This window comes from Bufo bufo, chromosome 7 (assembly GCF_905171765.1).
Source record: "Bufo bufo chromosome 7, aBufBuf1.1, whole genome shotgun sequence".
In the NCBI taxonomy this organism is placed as follows: domain Eukaryota; kingdom Metazoa; phylum Chordata; class Amphibia; order Anura; family Bufonidae; genus Bufo; species Bufo bufo.
Window position 1 is genome coordinate 178,840,061 of NC_053395.1, and position 22,992 is coordinate 178,863,052.

The 22,992-nt window shown below is 40.8% G+C and overlaps 1 protein-coding gene across 50 annotated transcripts in view; it reads left to right on the forward strand.

Moving 5' to 3' along the window:
- The first annotated feature begins 946 nt into the window (after nt 1-946).
- TTN (titin) overlaps nt 947-22,992 on the forward strand; it is a 268,613-nt gene continuing 246,567 nt past the window's right edge. For all 50 annotated transcript variants that reach the window (XM_040441698.1, XM_040441725.1, XM_040441731.1 and 47 more), the window contains exons 1-3: nt 947-1,141; nt 2,504-2,607; nt 22,110-22,313. In XM_040441698.1, coding sequence (XP_040297632.1) covers nt 2,517-2,607; nt 22,110-22,313 — 295 coding nt within the window. In that variant the 5' untranslated portion in view covers nt 947-1,141; nt 2,504-2,516. The remainder of the gene's footprint in view (nt 1,142-2,503; nt 2,608-22,109; nt 22,314-22,992) is intronic.

Genomic DNA, 22,992 nt, shown 5'->3' on the forward strand with positions numbered 1-22,992 from the left:
GGGTCCGCATCTGAGCCGCAAAAACCGCGGCTCGGATGCGGACCCGATCAACGGTCGTGTGCATGAGGCCTTAAATTTGTTTCAACGTTTAAACAGTGTTTTAACAATATTTCTTCAACATATTCGAAATGTATAAATTATGTAGCATGAAGAAATAGAAAGGAATGGAGCGGTGGCCACACTCGCTCTGCTATTTTTAGAAATGAATGGAGGGCACCCCACGTATGAGGGGTGAACCTTCCTTCACTTTCAGGGGCCTGGTCTGGACCCACACCTATCTGACATTGGTGGCATATGTAGAATATTCCACCAGTGTCTCAGTTGAGACAACCCCTTTAAGAAAGATCACCACATTTTTCAGTTTGTTTCACAGTAGTAAAGGAGTTTTAACATTTATGCAATGTTTTAAAAATATTTCTTCAACATATTCAAAATGTAGAAATTATGAAGAGATATGGAAATCATAGATTTCATCATGTATGAAATAATGAAAATATATAGAACTTTTAAAATATATTTTTAAGATATAACTTTTTTTTACATTTTTTATTCAGATTACTAGCTTGTAATATAGTATACTTAGCAACGATCCATAACCAAATGTATACATATGTAAATTTACAAGGACTAGGGTTTTATTGTAGTCCTCCTTGTCTCACATTCTCATTTTTACCCACTGGAATATAAAGACAAGGTCTGGATAGATTCACTTCCCCCCTCTGCACATGTTGGGTTTCCTCAGTGGAGACAAATTTAAGAATGACAAATTTAGCACCAGCAGTCATGTAGACAGGTGTGACATTGCACAGAGTAGACCACCCTCTCCCAGCATCCAGTGAGCAACAGGGTGGGCCCATGAAGTGGTGATGTCAGGACCGTCAGCAGATCTGGGGTATATAAGGTAAAAGCACCAAGTTAGCACTTCTGAGCAGTTCGTGCATCCCCAGCCTTACCTCGGGTGTAGGGATTGCATAGAAAAACAAAACTACACACAGCTAAACCCTGTGTAGTTTTGTTTTCTAGGCACAGAGGCCCACCATTTACACACTGGGATTGTCTAACATTACTCTTGGGGATAAAGACGTCGTTTTCCAACAGTTGGGCTCAGTCCCAACCCCTGTAGGCACTCTGAAGATATCAGGTTAGTGGTCGGTTTATTTTATTAGTTGGAATACTTCGTTTTTTATTTTATTAGTTGGAATTTTAATTAAAATTGTAGTGTGCATTTAAACATATTCAGCAATAGATAACATCTGTAGCTTTGTCACCAAAAAATTAGGATAATTTTGCACTAAAATATATCATTATATTCCTAGCATCTATTGGTGTTAATAGATATAGCCTGAATATCTCTTACTAACAGGGTGCAGTGTAATATGTATTAATATACAAACTGTATTGGGCTGATACTTGCACTTTGAAAATATAGAAATGTATAGATCAAAAACAGATTTTGTAACATTTTGTTTTTGGTAAACTGACAAGGTTATAAAGTATTACTCACAGGCAGACAAGTGCCAGGAATAGCTCTGATAAGATGCTGAAGGAATCAGCCAGGCTCTGATGACTTTTTAAGGGAATCATCTGCTCCCATATCTGTAACATCCCAGCAGTGACCACTTGTCTTCTGTCAATCACAGCTGCCTTTGCTAAAATTAGAACATGCCCTTTTGTGATCCCTCTAGATGATTCCTCTTTAAAAAAAAATATAGAACAAGTACTTTTTTTGTTTTCTTTAATTTAAAAAATAAATATTTTAAAAACGATTAATTTATTAAAAATAAAATAAAACAAATTATTTTAAGAAAATGTTTTGGAATGAAATGTTATATAATATATAGATACATACATACATTCTTACACATTTTATTAAAATGAATTGTTATATTTATGAATTACAAATAATAACAATATTATATAATAAATATAATTTTATTATTTCAGATTACCTCCTAAATGACTCAAGCAGTACAGAAATGCTACATTATAATATATAAAAGTATTTTTTATCAATTAAAATTATTTTATTTATAATAAAATACTAAAAATATGAAAATATGCAATGAGATATTAACATTCAAAATCATATTAACTTTTAAAATTTACATTATACGAACCATGAGAAAGAAAAATCTTTTGCAAGTAACTGGGCTATTAAGCCCCCAAACTCCAAAGGCATAGTATTCTGTCAATATATAGAAATATATCCCCTGGCTCTCAAGAACCTGCACAATGTCCCGAATCATTGTGCTTTAATATACGCACAAATATTTTTTATGTTGCCATTTTTTATTCATATTTATTTTTAGCATTTGTAGGTTAAAAATTAAAACATGTCTATACTATTTAATCATGTTTGATTCACTCTCTTATATAAAGACAGAATTTAGATTTTTAGATTTTCAGTAACCTATTGCATGTATTGTGGTAATTTTTATATAGATGTTTCTTTTCATTCTCTTTCTATTTTTATTTTAATATTGATGTTATCTCTTTTTTTCAGAGTGCCTATAAAAATGGCTACGCAAGCACCGACGTTTATACAGCCGGTACAAAGTGTTGTGGCACTGGAGGGTAGTGCCGCAACCTTTGAGGCTCGGATTAGTGGTAAGTAAATGTTTTTAATATGAAATAATACAATATATATTTTAAATAATTCCTGCCCACTTGCCGATATATGATTGTATTGTAGATATGCATGGAGATTTATCATAGATGAATAGGTGTGATGCCTACGATGTCTTTCTTGTAAATTCTGTAAATGTCCATGTTTCAGGATTTAGAATATAGTACAATCTAGATTAAGAGGCCTAAAAAATGCCTCAAGAAAAGGAATTGATTATCTAGATTAAAATAGGTAAATCTCTACCTCTCAAAGCAAAGATTTTTATTTTATACTGTGAAAATAGTAATTGGGATGACATTATGCTGTTATCGTTTTATCTTTTATGATCATTTATATTTAGTAATGTATGTCTATTTTTTACTTGAATTGGAATCATGTTGCTTCTTCTTAAAGAAATATTATGTAGTATAAACAGTCTAATACATTTTCATAAAGTTGTTTAGTAAGATATTTATGATTAAGATATTAAAAGAAACAGTTGTAGAAAATGTGTCTAGAACACCTTTTTATAGGAAGCTTCTAACCCAGCCTTATGTTGGTTGATACAGCTTTATGGTTGCAAGAGACTGTTTTGTAAAGTTGTCAGACTGTTTATGAGCCCATACAGTATAAGGGAATTTATTATGTATGTATTTTTCTTAAATTTGCCATATATTCAATATCTGACAATAATATATTCAACCATAGAATGCCTTAAAAACGAGCACGCATCATTATATATTATAGAAAAAAGTCAACCAAATTTTTTCAAGTTTTACATGTGAAGTTTTTGTACTTAAAGGGATTGTTCAGGATTGTAATATTGATGGCCTATCCTCAGGATAAAGATTGGTAGAGGTCCGAGACCCAGCATCCCTGCTAATCAGCTGTTTCTGAGTAGCTCCAGTGCCAGAACTACACAGCTCCGTCCATTGTGTAGTGGACGCAACTGGTAACTGCAGAGCTGCTCCCACTCACTTCATTGGAGCAGCGCTGCAGTTACCAACTCTGGCCACTACCCAATGGATGGAGCTATATAGTCCCACCAATTTTCAGCACTAGAGCTACCCCAAAACAGCTGAGGGTGAGGGTGCAGGGTGCCAGACCTCCTCCGATGTCAAATAGATGGCCTATCCTTTAAAATAGCTATCAATATCAAAATCCTGGAAGACTTTTTTAAAGCTGCCATGTCCATTCTTGAACATCCGCAGGGCCCCCTTTTGAGAATAATGGGAGACAGATTCTGCCTGGTTGATGGTGGCACTTGTCAAACTGGGGGCTTAGACGGGTTGTAACTCTCCATTCCTGGAAACAGCGCCACCCTTATCTATAGGCTCTGCCTGGTATTGCAGGTCAGCCCAAATCAAATGAATCAGGTTGAACTGCAATACCAGACACAGCCCATCGACAAGAATGGCTCTGTTTCTGAAAAAAAGTGTCCTTTTTTCTTTTTAAAGTTATACAACAACTCAAGTCAAGACGGCAGTGGGATCTTGGTTGTTCACATATACTTATCCATAGAGACCGGATACATATACATACATATAGATTTCTATGGATGTAGAGAATGTGTGAAAAAAACAACTCCCTTTGCAGTCTGCATCCTTAGATCAGCACATGGGTGTTGAGCTTTACATACACGTGTTTTTTTGTTATTTTGCCAATATCTCTGGAAATCTTGGGGGAATTTATATTGACCTAGGAAAAAATTTCTTCTGGTCCTAGTTAACTAGCGTCATACATTATATGAGCTCGATTAAATCATAAACATAATGTTTATGTATAGCGACTGGTGAATGTGGCCTATCGGAAGCTATCAGCAATGAAATAATTAGTGATCTGGCTTGGGCAGGAAGGTGAAGTGATGGAAAATTTTAACGTTTGGTTCAAAGGATCAGATGATATTGGGAGCAGTTGTGATGTGCTATTTTGGGGAAGCTGATCCTCTTTTAAGCTATATGGCGGACAGCTGTTTCCCTATAAAAGGTCTGACGTGTTGATCCCCGACCTTATGCCTCCAACAAGTTGTCCTGTCAATCAAAACCCTTGAACGCAGTTGTCTTGTCTAAAATAAACTGGACTGAGATGGCAGATTTCACGGTAGGATGTGGATGGACTAGAGAACCAGAAGAGTGTAAATCATTGTATACACTGGTTAATTAAATCCCAGTAATTAGGCCTTGATGATGGGAGGCAAGAGGTGTTATGAGGAAGGTCAACAGTGCAATATGATTACCTCCTTAGGTGCTTTTATTTTAGGGCAGAGTCTAGGTTATGTTTTGTAGATGGAGTACCAAGGTTCTTTAGAATTGAACTGTATTATGGACTTGCTGTAGGTAATTAAATGCATATAAATGGGTTTACAGGATATAGTGGAGCTCGGGCCCTGGTGGCTGAAGAGGTCCCGTTTTGCCATGAAGGGACATCAGTATTGTAAATTATATGCGATAGACCTTGATTCAGTCCCAGAAGCTTTAACTTATGTCTTATTTTATTTTATATAGTACTGAATTATATAGTTATGGTAGGTTGTTTTATGTGGAATTGGATTAAACAACTAGGAGATTTTTTTTTATAGTTACTGTATATACAGGCATGTAACTATAGGGGGTGCAGAGGTTGGAGTTGTGCTTGGGCCCTGGAGCCTGATGGTGCCCAATGGCAGCTCTGCCACGTAAGAGGACAGCAGTACTATAAATGGTATTTGGCATCAAGGCCCAGGAGCTCCAGGCAACGCCTCTCATTACATACCTAGACTGTTTTATATAGATTACTTTACTATATATATATATATATATATATATATATATATTTAGATAGTGAGCTCCATTAGAGATAGCTTGATGCTAATGTCTGCAAAGTGCTGCGGAATATAGTAGCGCTATTTATGTTAGTAAAATATATATATGTATATAGATAAATAGATATGAAATAGATAGATTTATATATGTATATATAGATTTATATATATATATATATATATATATATATATTTTTTTTTTTATATAGATTATATATTGGTTGTTTTATAAAGAATTGGATTATATACACAAAATGACAGCAGGCAATAATGGCCTTTTGTTCTGATAAGTTGAATTTTGTATCTAAAATGAATTGTAGCACAAACTCCTGATTTTTCAATCTTTATTGCTTTATATCTTTATATTTTTTAAGTCTACTCATGTTCCCCAAGATTACTATTTTCTCATAATTATAACTTTATATATACAAATTATTGGGGTCATTTATCAAACTGGTATAAAGTAGAAGGAGGAATCTGATTGGTTTCTATGGGCAACTAAGTTAGTTCTGGTTACATATGTCTGGGGCACATGTTTGAGACATTCGTAGTTTTTAAATGCGCCTGTCTGAACGTGATCTGAACAGAGCCTAAGTGTGATTCATTGTGCCATGTAAGCCATATAGGCACAGTTTCTACTAAATCCTGAAAAAGTTGGTGTGGTTGTTCACTTTTGTTTGAAGGATTAACCAATATACAGTAGCACCACATATTTAATAGCTCAAAGCCCATTCTCACTCATGTGGGGGTCATGTGTCCTCCATTTAAATGAAGCGATAGTTGAGCAGGTGCAGTACAGCTCCATTCAGAATCTATGTGACTGGCGGAGATAGCAGAGAAGAGCGCTCGCCTATCTCTCATAGAGATAACGGTACAACCTACCACCCCATACATATAGGGGCATAGCCCTTGTTCTTGTGATCTATGGGGGTCCAAATGGTCTCACTGCCCAGATCTAACAGTTATTCCCTATTCAGTGGATATGGCATATTTTATTTTTACTGGAATACCCCTTTAACCTCCTCCCGACCGCCTAACGCAGGGATGCGTCCTGCGGGCGGTCGGTTTGTTCCTCTTGGACGCATCGGCGCGTCATCTCACGAGACGCGAGATTTCCTGTGAACGCGCTCACACAGGAGCGCGCGTTCACAGGATCGGAAGGTAAACGAGCTGATCTACAGCCTGCCAGCCGCGATCATTCGCTGGCAGGCTGTAGATACCTGAAAGGTATATCAGACGCTGTTTTGTTAACAGCGTCTGATATACCTGCTACCTGGTCCTCTGGTGGTCCCTTTTGCTTGGATCGACCACCAGAGGACACAGGCAGCTCTGTAAAGTAGCACCAATCACCACACTACACTACACCCCCCCCTGTCACTTATTAACCCCTTATTAACCCCTGATCACCCCATATAGACTCCCTGATCACCCCCCTGTCATTGATCACCCCCCTGTAAGGCTCCATTCAGACGTCCGTATGTGTTTTGCGGATCCACGGATCCGCGGATCTGCAAAACATGGACACCGCGGATCCACAAAACACGGACACCGGCAATGTGCTTTCCGCATTTTGCGGATCTCCACATTGCCAGAACAATATAGAAAATGCCTTTTTTTGTCCGCAATTGCGGACAAGAATAGGACATGTTCTATAGGTTCTACAAAAAACGCAGTGTTCGCCCGATCAGGCCTGTACATCCAAGCCCTGATGTCCATACCTCCCTACCAGAACAGATAAAAAATGTGACCACTGATGAAGTTCTGAAATGACCGAAATGTCTGGTCTTAACCACCTCCGGACCGCCTAACGCATGGATGCGTCCGGAAGGTGGTTGATTCATTCCTCCTGGACGCATCCGTGCGTCATCTCGCGAGACGCGAGATTTCCTGTGAACGCGCGCACACAGGCGCGCGCGTTCACAGGATCGGAAGGTAATCGAGTGGATCTCCAGCCTGCCAGCGGCGTTCGTTCGCTGGCAGGCTGGAGATGCGATTTTTTCAACCCCTAACAGGTATATTAGACGCTGTTTTGATAACAGCGTCTAATATACCTGCTACCTGGTCCTCTGGTGGTCCCTTTTGTTTGGATCGACCACCAGAGGACACAGGTAGCTCAGTAATAAGTAGCACCAAGCACCACACTACACTACACCCCCCCTGTCACTTATTAACCCCTTATTAACCCCTGATCACCCCTGATCACCCCATATAGACTCCCTGATCACCCCCCTGTCATTGATTACCCCCCTGAAGGCTGCATTCAGATGTCCGTATGATTTTTACGGATCCACTGATACATGGATCGGATCCGCAAAACGCATACGGACATCTGAATGCAGCCTTACAGGGGGGTGATCAATGACGGGGATGATCACCCCATATAGACTCCCTGATCAACCCCCTGTCATTGGTCACCCCCCTGTAAGGCTGCATTCAGATGTCCGTATGATTTTTACGGATCCACTGATACATGGATCGGATCCGCAAAACGCATACGGACATCTGAATGCAGCCTTACAAGGGGGGTGATCAATGATGGGGGTGATCACCCCATATAGACTCCCTGATCACCCCCCTGTCATTGATCACCCCCCTGTAAGGCTGCATTCAGATGTCCGTATGATTTTTACGGATCCACTGATACATGGATCGGATCCGCAAAACGCATACGGACATCTGAATGCAGCCTTACAGGGGGGTGATCAATGACAGGGGGTGATCAACCCATATAGACTCCCTGATCACCCCCCTGTCATTGATCACCCCCCTGTCGTTGATCACCCCCCTGTAAGGCTCCATTCAGACATTTTTTTGGCCCAAGTTAGCGGAAATTATTATTTTTTTTCTTACAAAGTCTCATATTCCACTAACTTGTGTCAAAAAATAAAATCTCACATGAACTCACCATACCCCTCACGGAATCCAAATGCGTAAAATTTTTTAGACATTTATATTCCAGACTTCTTCTCACACTTTAGGGCCCCTAGAATGCCAGGGCAGTATAAATACCCCACATGTGACCCCATTTCGGAAAGAAGACACCCCAAGGTATTCCGTGAGGGGCATATTGAGTCCATGAAAGATTGAAATTTTTGTCCCAAGTTAGCGGAAAGGGAGACTTTGTGAGAAAAAAATATATATATCAATTTCCGCTAACTTGTGCCAAAAAAAAAAAATTCTATGAACTCGCCATGCCCCTCATTGAATACCTTGGGGTGTCTTCTTTCCAAAATGGGGTCACATGTGGGGTATTTATACTGCCCTGGCATTCTAGGGGCCCTAAAGCGTGAGAAGAAGTCTGGGATCCAAATGTCTAAAAATGCCCTCATAAAAGGAAGGTGGGCCCCTTTGCGCATCTAGGCTGCAAAAAAGTGTCACACATCTGGTATCGCCGTACTAAGGAGAAGTTGGGAAATGTGTTTTGGGGTGTCATTTTACATATACCCATGCTGGGTGAGATAAATATCTTGGTCAAATGCCAACTTTGTATAAAAAAAATTGAAAAGTTGTCTTTTGCCAAGATATTTCTCTCACCCAGCATGGGTATATGTAAAATGACACCCCAAAACACATTGCCCAACTTCTCCTGAGTACGGAGATACCACATGTGTGACACTTTTTTGCAGCCTAGGTGGGCAAAGGGGCCCACATTCCAAAGAGCACCTTTCAGATTTCACCGGCCATTTTTTACAGATTTTGATTTCAAACTACTTACCACACATTTGGGCCCCTAGAATGCCAGGGCAGTATAACTACCCCACAAGTGACCCCATTTTGGAAATAAGACACCCCAAGGTATTCGCTTATGGGCATAGTGAGTTCATAGAAGTTTTTATTTTCTGTCACAAGTTAGTGGAATATGAGACTTTGCAGGATATGGATTGCAGGATAAAACTTACCAGGAAAGGTTAAAGGACCTTAACCTGTATAGCTTGGAAGAAAGAAGAGACAGAGGGGATATGATAGAAACTTTTAAATACATAAAGGGAATAAACTCGGTAAAGGAGGAGAGCATATTTTAAAGAAGAAAAACTACCACAAGAGGACACAGTTTTAAATTAGAGGGGCAAAGGTTTAAAAGTAATATAAGGAAGTATTACTTTACTGAGAGAGTAGTGGATGCATGGAATAGCCTTCCTGCAGAAGTGGTAACTGCAAATACAGTGAAGGGGTTTAAGCGTGCATGGGATAGGCATATGGCTATCCTTCATATAAGATAGGGCCAGGGGCTATCCATAGTATTCAGATATATTGGGCAGACTATTTGGGCCAAATGGTTCTTATCTGCCGACACATTCTATGTTTCTATGTTTCTATGTAAGAAAAAAATAAATAAAATAAAAATCATCATTTTCCGCTAACTTGTGACAAAAAATAAAAAGTTCTATGAACTCACTATGCCCATCAGCGAATACCTTAGGGTGTCTACTTTCCGAAATGGGGTCACTTGTGGGGTGTTTGTACTGTCTGGGCATTGTAGAACCTCAGGAAACATGACAGGTGCTCAGAAAGTCAGAGCTGCTTCAAAAAGCGGAAATTGACATTTTTGTACTATAGTTTGTAAACGCTATAACTTTTACCCAAACCATTTTTTTTTTTTACCCAAACATTTTTTTTTTATCAAAGACATGTAGAACAATAAATTTAGAGCAAAATTTATATATGGATGTCGTTTTTTTTGCAAAATTTTACAACTGAAAGTGAAAAATGTCATTTTTTTGCAAAAAAATCGTTAAATTTCGATTAATAACAAAAAAAGTAAAAATGTCAGCAGCAATGAAATACCACCAAATGAAAGCTCTATTAGTGAGAAGAAAAGGAGGTAAAATTCATTTGGGTGGTAAGTTGCATGACCGAGCAATAAACGGTTAAAGTAGTGTAGGTCAGAAGTGTAAAAAGTGGCCTGGTCATTAAGGGTGTTTAAGCTATAGGGGCTGAGGTGGTTACTGTTTGTACCAAGGATCTAATTGGGCTTTTTGGATGAAAGTACTGCAAAAACTTGAAAAAAGAAAAAATGTTTGATTGCAATAACCTAAATCTGAGTGCCTCAATTTTCGTTATACGCCCCACCGCAGTGCCAGAATTTTTTTTCCTGATCACTGCAAAAACACCATAAAATCGCTGCGGCGCTATAAAGAAAAAAAAAAGTTTTTTTTTGGGCACAAGTTAGTGGAAATTGATTTTATTTTTTTGTTTTTTTGTTTTTTCTTACAAAGTCTCATATTACACTAACTTGTGACAAAAAATAAAATCTCACATGAAATCACCATACCCCTCACGGAATCCAAATGCGTAAAATTTTTTAAACATTTATATTCCAGACTTCTTCTCACACTTTAGGTCCCCTAAAATGCCAGGGCAGTATAAATACCCCACATGTGACCCCATTTTGTAAAGAAGACACCCCAAGGTATTTTGTGAGGGGCATGGCGGGTTCATGTAAAATTTTATTTTTTGTCACAAGTTAGTGAAATATGAGACTTTGTAAGAGAAAAAATATATATATCATTTTCCACTAACTTGTGCCAAAAAATATATACTAGGAACTCGCCATGCCCCTCACGGAATACCTTGGGGTGTCTTCTTTCCAAAATGGGGTCACTTGTGGGGTATTTATACTGTCCTGGCATTTTAGGGGACCTAAAGCGTGAGAAGTAGTTTGGAATCCAAATGTGTAAAAAATGCCCTGTGAAATCATAAAGATTCTCATTGGAATTTGGGCCCCTTTGTGCACCTAGGTTGCAAAAAAGTGTCACACATGTGGTATCGCCGTACTCAGGAGAAGTAGGGCAATGTGTTTTGGGGTGTATTTTTACATATACCCATACTGTGTGAGATAAATATCTCTGTAAAAGACAACTTTTCCCATTTTTTTATACAAAGTTGTCATTTTACAGAGATATTTCTCTCACCCAGCATGGGTATATGTAAAAATACACTCCAAAACACATTGCCCTACTTCTCATGAGTACGGTGATACCACATGTGTGACACTTTTTTGCTGCCTATGTGCGTAAAGGGGCCAAAAGTTCAACGAGTACCTTTAGGCTTTACAGGGTTGCTCACAATTTAGCCCCGTCCAAAATGCCAGAACAGTAAACACACCCCACAAATGACCCCATTTCGGAAAGTAGACACCCCAAGGTATTCGCTGAGGGGCATATTGAGTCCTTGAAAGAATGAACTTTTTGTCACAAGTTAGCGGAAAGAGAGACTTTGTGAGAAAAAACAAAAAAAAATCAATTTCCGCTAACTTGTGCCAAAAAAAAAAAACTTCTATGAACTCGCCATGCCCCTCAGGGAATACCTTGGGGTGTCTTCTTTCCAAAATGGGGTCACATGTGGGGTATTTATACTGCCCTGGCATTTTAGGGGCCCTAAAGCGTGAGAAGAAGTCTGGAATCCAAATGCCTAAAAATGCCTTTCTAAAAGATACTCATTGGAATTTGGGCCCCTTCGCGCACCTAGGCTGCAAAAAAGTGTCACACATGTGGTATCGCCGTACTCAGGAGAAGTAGGGCAATATGTTTTGGGGTGTATTTTTACATATACCCATACTGTGTGTGAGAAATATCTCTGTAAAATGACAACTTTGTATAAAAAAATGGGAAAAGTTGTCTTTTACAGAGATATTTATCTCACCCAGCATGGGTATATGTAAAAATACACCTCAAAACACATTGCCCTACTTCTTCTGAGTACGGCGATACCACATGTGTGACACTTTTTTGCAGCCTAGGTGTGCAAAGGGGCCCAAATTCCAATGAGAATCTTTACGATTTCACATAGCATTTATTACGCATTTGGATTCCAAACTACTTCTCACGCTTTAGGGCCCCTAAAATGCAATGGCAGTATAAATACCACACAAGTGACCCCATTTTAGAAAGAAGACACCCCAAGGTATTCCATGAGGGGTATGGTGAGTTCATGTAAAATTAAATTTTTTGTCACAAGTTAGTGGAATATGAGACTTTGTAAGAAAAAATAAATAAATAAATAAATCATTTTCCGCTAACTTGTGACAAAAAATAAAAACTTCCATGAACTCACTATGCCCATCAGCGAATACCTTAGGGTGTCTACTTTCCGAAATGGGGTCATTTGTGGGGTGTTTCTACTGTCTGGGCATTGTAGAACCTCAGGAAACATGACAGGTGCTCAGAAAATCAAAGTGCGTAAATTCAAATTTTTGCACCATAGTTTGTAAACGCTATAACTTTTACCCAAACCAATAAATATACACTTATTGCATTTTTTTTTATCAAAAACATGTAGAACAATAAATTTAGAGAAAAATTTATACAGAAATGTTATAGTTATATTTGAAAAATTTTACAACAGAAAGTGAAAAATGTCTTTTTTTTTTGCAAAAATTTCGGTCAATTTCGATTAATATAAAAAAAGTTAAAATGTCAGCAGCAATGAAATACCACCAAATGAAAGCTCTATTAGTGAGAAAAAAAGGAGGTAAAATTCATTTGGGTGGTAAGTTGTATGACCGAGCAATAAACCGTGAAAGTAGTGTAGTGCAGAATTGTAAAAAGTGGTCTGGTCATTAAGGGTCATTAAGGGGTTTTAAGCTAGGGGAGCTGATTAAGATGGCACACATCACTAGATAATAGGCATCTGTCAACAGATTTGTACCTATGACACTGGCTGACCTGTTCCATCTGCGCTTGGCAGCTGAAGGCTTCTGTGTAAGTCCCATGTTCATATGTGTCCACATTACTGAGAAAAATTATGTTTTATTATATGCAAATGAGCCTCTAGGAGCAACGTGGGCGCTGAAGTTGCACCTAGAGGCTCTGCTCTCTCTGCAACTGCTGTGCCCTCTGTACTTTGATTGAGAAGGACAGACATTATGATGTTTATACTGCCTGGTCCTGTCAATCAATCAAAGCAGGGAGGGAGCGGCAGTTGCAGAGAGAGATGAGCCTCAAGGAGTAATGGCAACGCCCCCGTTGCTCCTAAACTCTCATTTGCTTATATTACAACACTATTTTTCTCAGCAATGCGGACACATATGAACATGGGACCAACATGGATGCCTTCAGCTGCCAAGAACACATGTAACAGGTCAGGTACAAATCTGCCAACAGATGCCCTTTAATGCAAGCCCTCGAGTTGTCCTGTTTAAACCCCTGTTGCCACTCACCTTTCCCAGCCTCCTGAATGGCAAGTCTGCCTAGTTCTGCATATTCTGATGCTTGTTCTGAATAACTAGGAAGGACTGGCATTTAAGTGTCTGCATAAGGGCTCATGCACATGACCGTTTTTCACGGATCCGTTGTTCCGTATCTGAGTTTTTTTCCCCTCTGATTTAAGAGAGGAAAACTAACCCTAAAATGTTTTTCAATTATATAAATGGTAAAAAGTATAAATCTGAAGGTGTCGACCCTTTACAGAGTGGTGAGGGGGGAGTTGCAGAGAGTGATGAGGAGAAAGCAAAGCTATTAAATATTTTTTTCTCTACTGTATTCACTGAAGAAAATAAACTGTCAGATAAAATGCAGAATGTAAAAGTTAATTCCCCATTAAAAGTGCCCTGTCTGACCCAGGAAGAAGTAGAGCGGCGTCCTAAAAAGATTAAAATAGACAAATCACCAGGACCAGATGGCATACACCCCCATATCCTAAGAGAGTCAAGAATTTCGTATCCAGACCCTTATTTCTGATATTTAAGGATTCTATACTGACAGGGAGTGTTCCACAGGATTGGCGCATAGCAAACGTAGTGCCAATGTTCAAAAAGGGTCGAAAAACAGAGCCTGGAAACTATAGGCCAGTAAGTTTAACATCTGGCATGGGTAAACTGTTTGAAGGTTTTCTAAGAGATGCTATCTTGGAGTACCTCAAGGAAAATAAGCATATAACGCCATATCAGCATGGCTTTATGAGAGATCGGTCATGTCAAACTAGGGTTAGGCGATATCAAAAATATTCCCACGGTAACGATATCAAGAAATTTATTGCGATAACGATATATATCGCGATAAATACCCATTTAGAAGAAAAAAACACTTGGGGCCACAAGGAAATGTTATACTGTATGGGACAGCCATAAGGAGACATTATACTGTATGGGGGCAGCCACAAGGAGACGTTATACTGTATGGGGGCAGCCACAAGGAGACATTATACTGTATGGGGGCAGCCACAAGGAGACATTATACTGTATGGGGGCAGCCACAAGGAGAAGTTATACTGTATAGAGCAGCCGCAAGGAGACATTATACTGTATGGGGCAGCCACAAGGAGACATTATACTGTATGGGGCAGCCACAAGGGGACGTTATACTGTATGGGGGCAGCCACAAGGAGACGTTATACTGTATGGTGGCAGCCACAAGGAGACATTATACTGTATGGGGCCAGCCATAAGGAGACGTTATACTGTATGGGGGAAGCCACAAGGAGACATTATACTGTATGGGGCAGCCACAAGGAGACATTATACTGTATGGGGGCCACAAGGAGATATTATATTGTATGGGGGCCACAAGGAGATATTATACTATATGGGGGCCACAAGGACATATTATACTGTATGGGGGCCTCAAGGAGACATTATATACTGTATTGGAAGGCAGCGGGGCACAAGGAGGCATTATATACTGTATGGACAGGCAGCGGGGCACAAGGAGACATTTTATACCGTATGGGCAGGCAGCGGGGCACAAGGAGACATTATATACTGTATGGGCAGGCAGCGGGCAACAAGGAGACTTTATATACTGTAAGGGCAGGCAGCGGGCCACATGGAGACATTATATACTATACTGCGGAATGGAAATACGGAAACGGAATGCACATGGAGTACCTTCCGCTATTTTTGCAGACCCATTGAAATGAATGGTTCCGCATACGGTCCGCAAAAAAACCGGAATGGAAGTGGAAAGAAAATACTTGCTCATGCACACGAACATGTACTGCCCGTTGCTGTATTGTGTACCACATTTTCGGATCCGCAATATAAGTGCACCGTTCCGTGTGCATTCCGCATCACGGATGCGGAACTGAAGCATGGAACGGAACACTACGGAAGCACTACAGAAGCACTACGGAGTGCTTTCTGGGGTTCCGTTCCGTGAATCTGTACCTCAAAAAGATAGAACTTGCTCTATCTTTTTGCGGAAACGGACGGATCGCGGACCCATTCAAGTGAATTGGTCTGCAATACGGAACGGAACGGTGCCCTTGTATTGCGCATCCGCAAATATGGTACGGAAACGGGCAGCACACGTTTGTGTGCATGAGCCCATAAGAGGTTTACCGATCATGGACACTGGGGGCATATCCTAGCGATGTTGATAGATATTGGTCCCTCCTTTGGGACCCGCACCTATATTTTGAATGGAGCTTGCAAAGTTCTAGAGGGCGGCACGCACAGCTTTTTTCAGAAGTCTCATTAAAATGAATGGGTGGTTCACTGCGCAAGCGCGGCCACCCCTCCATTTACTTCTATGGGACTGACTAAAATAGCCAAGCCAGTGTTCTACTATTTTCGGCTCTCCCATAGAAATGAATAGAGGGCGGCCGCGCATGCTCCATTCTAAGGATCAAACATTGGGGTAATATACTAGTTATGTCTGAGATGGAAGAACCCCTTTAAGGGACCCATACACATCGTATATTTTTTATTTATTATACCTTGATTATAGGGTGTGTTTTATTGTAACTCCCCTGCATAACGGAAACGGGACGGATCCGTTATGCAGCCCATAGACTTCTATTATGACGGAATAAATAACGGAATGCCTCTAAAGGCATTCCTTTATGCATTCCGTCATAGAATTGCGTTATGGTCCGTGGTAACGGAATCCAGAACGCAATTCTGCTTTTACCAGTAAACGAATCGCTAACTAATTTCATAAGTGGAAATTCGCTCATCTCTAATTGTAATATTAACAAAGGTTATGTTTTAGAGTCGTTCTTTTTCCCTTCAGTGACTAATCCACTAAGGATAGGAACTGGAAATCCATAACACCCTAAAATCTACAGAGATGCTTTATCACTAGAGTATATTGTAGCAGGCTTTTCAAGTTAGATATTTTTATAGCTGCTATGGCTTATATCATCCATACAGGGGCGCTCATGCTCACACAAAAGCAAAAAAAATTCCAGGCAGATCCAACCAATTTCGATAGTGGTGAACTCTGATGAACTATCAGGAAAAAATGCCTCGTTCACACGGCCGTTGCCCGGTCATGCCCATATCGCGGCCCGCAAAACAGGGCGTCTGCAATATATGGGCCCCGGCCGTTTATGCACCGGATCACAGATGCGGACCTTTTCACTTGAATGTAGGAATATAGGCATGGAACCGCACAGAAGCACTACGAAGCACTTCCGCGGTTTTTTCTCTCCGTGCCTGTGCACCGCAAAAAATACATGTTCTATTTTTTTGCGGTGCGGACGGATCACGGACCTACTCAAGTTAAATGAGTCCGTCTGTGGCAGCCACACGGATGGTGCCCATGCATTGGGGACCGCAAATTACGGTCCTCAATGCAAGGAACGGCCGGGCAACGGGCGTCTGCATGAGCCTTAGGGCTCATGCACACAATCGTATGCTTTTTGCAGTCCTCAAAGCACGGATCTTCATGTTACATTCGTTGTTTTTTTTTTGCAGATCCATTGTAACAATGCCTATCCTTGTCTGCAAAACGGACAAGAATAGGACATGCTCTATTTTTTTATTTTTTGGGGCGGAGTGGACATGCGGACAGCACACGTAATTTCAGATTTTTTTTCAAGCCCCGTTGAAATGAATGGTTCCGTATAAGGACCTGTAAAAAAAATGGAATGGAAACTGAAGAAAAATATGTTAATGTGCATGAGCCCTTTTTACAGCTCTTTAACTTTGTTTCGGGCTAGCTGTATAATCCCATAGGCAGTTAGCTCCCCCTAGCGGTCACTGTATGTATATACTCCCCTATATAGTCACAATTTGGGGCCTAAAAATAAAAAGGTGGATGGTAACTTAAAAAAAAAGATGCCGCCCACTTGGTAGCACTGTCAGTGAAGAGTGGGTCCAGTTGCAGAATGTGAAGAGAAAGGTATGACAACTCCCAGGGTGTTTTATGTTGTTGTTGTTGTTGTTGTAATCAGGGGTGGACTGGGAACTTAAAGTGGCTCTGGAAAAAATACTAAAAGTGGCCCCGTTTTGTAGTCGGGTCCACATTGATGGAAGGCAGGGCCACCAATACCATATCTTGGCACATTATACCACCCCAACAGTGCCAAATACCAGAGTCCATCACAAAATACTGCCAGCAGCACAAACTACTTCCCCAAAAACTTCCACTGGCCGGCCGTGAGAAGGGCTCAGGCGGCCCCCTCGGCATCGGCCCACCGGGAAATTTCCCTGTAAGGTCTATGGCCAATCCGCCTCTGGTTGTAATTACAGTGTTTGCCATGGACATTTGTGGTGCAGTTCAGAACTGCTTGACATCTGTTTTTCCTGCATTTTTTTCTTCCAATTTTGGAAATAGTTCTAGGAATCCTTCTTGAGGCAGATACAGACATCCCAACCTGCAAAAACTCATTTCAGGGAGGTTTTCTTTTTTTTTCTTTCACAAACTTTTTATTACATTTTCCAAACATATGCAGTATCTGCACACTTTGCTCTATGGTGTGGAGGACTGGGCTCATTACCCTGCCCCAAATTATCCTATTTATGTATATGATTAAAGGGATTCTGTCACCACCTATAAGCCCTGTGAGCTAAACATCTGCTCATGTCCAGGGCATTATTCTGATATCTAAGGTGGCCTTATAAAAGCTATTTGTGGCTTTATTCTGCAGAAAAACAGGTTTTACTAACCTGACAATCATTGAATTAAGGTGCCCAAGCAGGGGAGGTCTGTGGATGCATGGTGCCCGGCCGCACGCATCGCCGTTCGTGCCCAGCGCCGCCTTCTACTCCTCAGTGCCGCCTCTCCCTCCCTCCCCTTCCCACTTTGAGATCCCGCGCGTGCGCGCAGGCTCAGCCTGATGCGCCGTTGCGGACTGCTGGCATCGGCTTCTTCTTGCACTGTGCGCACGCGCCGAGAAGGGGACACTGCTACAGGTTGCCGGAAAGGTTTACTGCGAGTAAACTAGAGATGGGAAGTTCGGATCTTTCAAATGAACCGATTCATGAATCGAATCTTGGGTTCATTCGCTGAGCTGACAAGAAGCAAGTGAACCGAAGCTTAGGTTGCGCAATGCGCATGCGCGGATGCTTCGATTCACTTGCTGAGTCACTGAGTCGGCTCTTGGTCTGAGTCAGGAAGTTTATTCTTTAAAACCCTGTGTTTAATTATCTACCCCACTGTAGGGAAAAAACAAGCATCCAGGGGGGTGAATTTAACACTGGGGTAAATAATATAATTAAAATGGAGGGGAAAATGTCTTTAAAAAAAAATACATCTCTCTCAATAGTTCTATAGTTACTGAATGAGACAGAAGAAGGGATGCATTTAACACATAGATCTCCTTGAGAAGCCAATTTGACCCTAAAGGGTTAATTCAACCTGTAATCTAAACTCTGTCCTGTCACTTCTCTTATCTCTCTGCTCTGCTCTCTGACTGAGATAAACCTTTCTGGGATATATTGTCTCACATGCGGGTGTCAGGGAGCCGCTATCTAATAGCGGGAGACTCCCTGAACGTCCGGGAGACTTGAGATCCCTGCAGATATTTTATGGCATTTTCTGTGGTTTTTTCTGCTTCTTTCCCCACTATTTTGTATACAAATGCTGCAGCCGGCTATTATTTCACAGTCTGTATGAAAATGTTGTGAAGTCTGCATTCCCCATGCTTAGGTTTGTGACCTTTTTGCAGCATTTTGGGGGCCAGTGACATTTGCATACACTAGATCAGTGGTGGTGAACCTATGGCACGGGTGCCAGAGGCGGCACTCAGCGTCCTCTCAGGGGGCACCCGCACCCTGAAAAAAGTCTATGGTGTACCAATATGCCAATATGACTTTTCCTGCCATTCATCAGTGCAGGGCGCACTATGAACAGCACAGACAGCGCACGATGCAGGCAGGATATTATAGCTAAGTACATGGAAGATATACTATATCGGACTGTAGTATTCAGGTTAAGGGTCCATTCACACGTCCGTAGAATGGATCCGTTCCGCAACGTTGCAGAACGAATCCGGACCCATTCATTCTCTATGGGGCCGGAAGAGATGCCGACAGCAACACAGTCTGCTGTCCGCATCCGCATTTCAGAAGCGCGGTCCCGATCTTCCGGTCCGCGGCTCCCAAAAAAATAAAACATGTTGTATTCTTGTCCGCAATTGCGGACAAGAATAGGCAGTTCTATGGGGGTGCCGGCTGGGTATATTGCGGATCCGCAATACACTACGGTCGTGTGAATGGACTCTAAATTATCGTATTTTGGATTACAGTTTGGACACTTGGGGCCAGATTTATCATTCCTCTGACTGCTCACTCCACTTTAACATATGGCTAAAGTCAGTTTTAGCCAAGTCAGATTTATGATCGGCCCTTTAAGACTGTAATAAATGTGGTTTGACGGTAGCAGTTTATCCGTCAGTAAGCAGCTTTACAAAAGTCGCACATCTTTACGAAAAAGTCGCACGTTTTTATGAAAAAGTCGCATGTTCTATTAAAAAGTCTCATAATATAAGCATGGTCCTCACTGGAGTGAAATTGGGACTTTTTTGCGACTTTTTTGCGACTTTTTTAAATAGTCCCAATAGTAAATCTGTCTAGAGATTCATCTACATAAGAAAACACGCCCACTTTCAAAAAACTGGCGAGCATAGTGCAGAGCAGAAAAAAGTCGCAAATTTGTGCGCAGTTTTAGCGTTTGGGACTTTTTTGGGACTTTTTCACTCCATTATTCTGACCTGAGCTAATGATAAATCTGGCCCTTGGTCTCTAAAGGGTTCGCCATTACTGCTCTAGGTAGAATATTTTTCTGGTGTTTTTTTATCCCCCATAGGCTTCTCTATGAACACAGCATGAAAAACACCTGTATTACATGTAACAGAAATAAAAAAAATAAGAATGCCACCAAAAACTCATGTAGATAAATATATGTCATAAAAATGAGGGAAGGGGGGAATGAAAACACTGCATTGGTTCCCATAGCAACCAATCACAGTGTAGCTTCAATTTCTGTGATTTGTTGCTACGGGCAAAAAAGATTTTTTTTTATTTCAAAACAGTTCTTTGCCCCCAGTTGTGTAGATTCATCAAAACTGGTGTAAAGGGAAACTGGCTTACTTGCCCATAGCAACCAATCAGATTCCACCTTTCATTTTTCACAGTACCTTGAGAAAATGAAAGGTGGAATCTGATTGGTTGCTATAGGCAGCTAAGTCAGTTTCTCTTTACACCAGTCTTGATAAATCTCCCCCATAAAAACGGGAAAAAAACATCTTTGGTGGCCGTAGCAACCAATAAGAGTTCAGCTTTCATTTCTTAATGTGCTCTTGGAAATCTGTGGCTTTACCAGTGTTGTAGGATCTGTGGCTGTACTATTGTCATAGTGGCACCAGTGGCTGTACCAGTGCTGTGGGATCTGTGACTGTAATAGTGTTATGGTGTCACCTGTGGCTGTAACAGTGTTATAGTGGCACCTGAGGCTGTACTAGAGTTAGAGTGGCACCTGTTGCTATATCAGTGTTGTGGGATCTATGGCTGTATCAGGGCTATAGTGACACCTGTGGCTGTACTATTGTTATGGGGACATCTGAAACTGTATCCATGTCATGGTGGCTCCTACAGTTTTCTTTTTTATTAAGGATATTCCAGCTCACTAAATAATACCAATGTTTGTGAATTCAAACATATATCATTTTTTTATTTTCCGCTTTGGGTTTCATTGCCATATATAATGCTAGGCGCCACTGACGTGTATATCTATTGCTCTTCTGTATTTTGAACACTTACATATATATTGTTAATTTCCCTCTATGGATTTAGAGTTGTATCATTTCTTTCTGAACACTACAGGGTATGCTTTTGATACAACAGAGCAGAAAATGTATGACAATGGAGTTGGTTTTGTCAGGTCAGGTTTCTGTTACACCTGATGATTGAATGATGTAGTCTGCTGCTGTATTCTACTGGAGGTGGTGCTTCACTGTAAAGTAACTCTGCACAGCCCCTCCCCTCTGTATTGAGTGACAGCTTAAGTATCCAACGAGGAGAACACTACAACTGTCACTCACAGGAGAGGGGAGGGGCTGTGAAGCATCTCAGTGCAGAGAGCACTTCACAGTGAAGCTCCGCCTCTCGGGCAATTGCAGGAGCAGTGCCTGGCAGAATTAAACTTCATATTCACACTACTCCTGATAATAAAAGAACTGCAAAAAGTACTATTGGGGTCATTTATCAAACTAGTGTAAAGTAGAACTAGCTAAGTTGCCCATAGCAACCAATATCAGATTCCACCTTTTATTTCTGACAGCTCCTCCGAAAAATGAAAGGTGGAATCTGATTGGTTGCTATGGGCAACAAAGCCAGTTCTACTTTTCACCAGTTTGCTAAATGACCCCAAATATGTTTGTCCTGCTCTCCTCTAGCACTGTTAGCATCAGTTTTACATGGTCAAAACCTCTGACAGACTCACAGTGACCCCTCACCCACAGCAATGAAATTAGTTGTATGATATAATGTATATGGTGCATACATAAATATGATTGTATTACATAATCTTTCTTCTTTCCTAGGTTTTCCAGTTCCTGAGGTGAGCTGGTTTAGGGATGGCCAGGTTATTTCTACTGCAACTCTGCCAGGTGTCCAGATCTCGTTTAGCGATGGCCGCGCTAAACTCGTGATCCCCGTCACCACAGCAGCACACAGTGGAAGATACTCCCTAAGAGCCGCCAATGGAGCAGGACAAGCAACTAGTACCGCCGAGCTACTTGTTACCGGTATGAAACTTTTATATTTCTGCAACACTAAATGATGTCTGCACATTGCACACATACAATGGAGGCTAAACCAGTGCTGGAAAGAAGCCAGATTATGAATTTACAAAAAATATTGGGGGAATTTATCACTCTCCCCACGGCATAGTGTTGCAAAAGTTGCAAATCTCATGTTTACAACTTTTAAAAAGCCATAGCATTTTATCGCAAGTGGCTTTTGTTTCCTAGATTTTCCAGTTTCTGAGTTGTTTTTACAGGCTAGGGCAGTGCTAAATCCCACCCATCATAGGTGGTGACGTCACCGGGTACACTGCTAGGTGGAAGCCTCTGCCTAGCAGTGTCCAAATGTAAACAAACAGCATCGCGCAGGGCAAGGTGATGCATGAGAGCATAAAAAGCTCAAATGCTCCGCTCATTCATGGTGAATGAGTGCAGATCAGGTTGAGTCTGGGTTCAGGTCTGATCCCAGACAAACCCTTTACGTTTTCAGCAGAACATTATAATCAGGCATGCAGACTGTGAGAGAAATCTAGCATTTCCATAGGAAGCTAATTAAATGCTTTTATGTTCAGTCACAGATACTGGTAAATGCGTCTTGTAGTTTTACCCAGTGCTTTTCCCACAATTTACATTTGCTCATTTAATGTGGGTCTTGTTTTAAAATTTGCCTTCTATTATTATT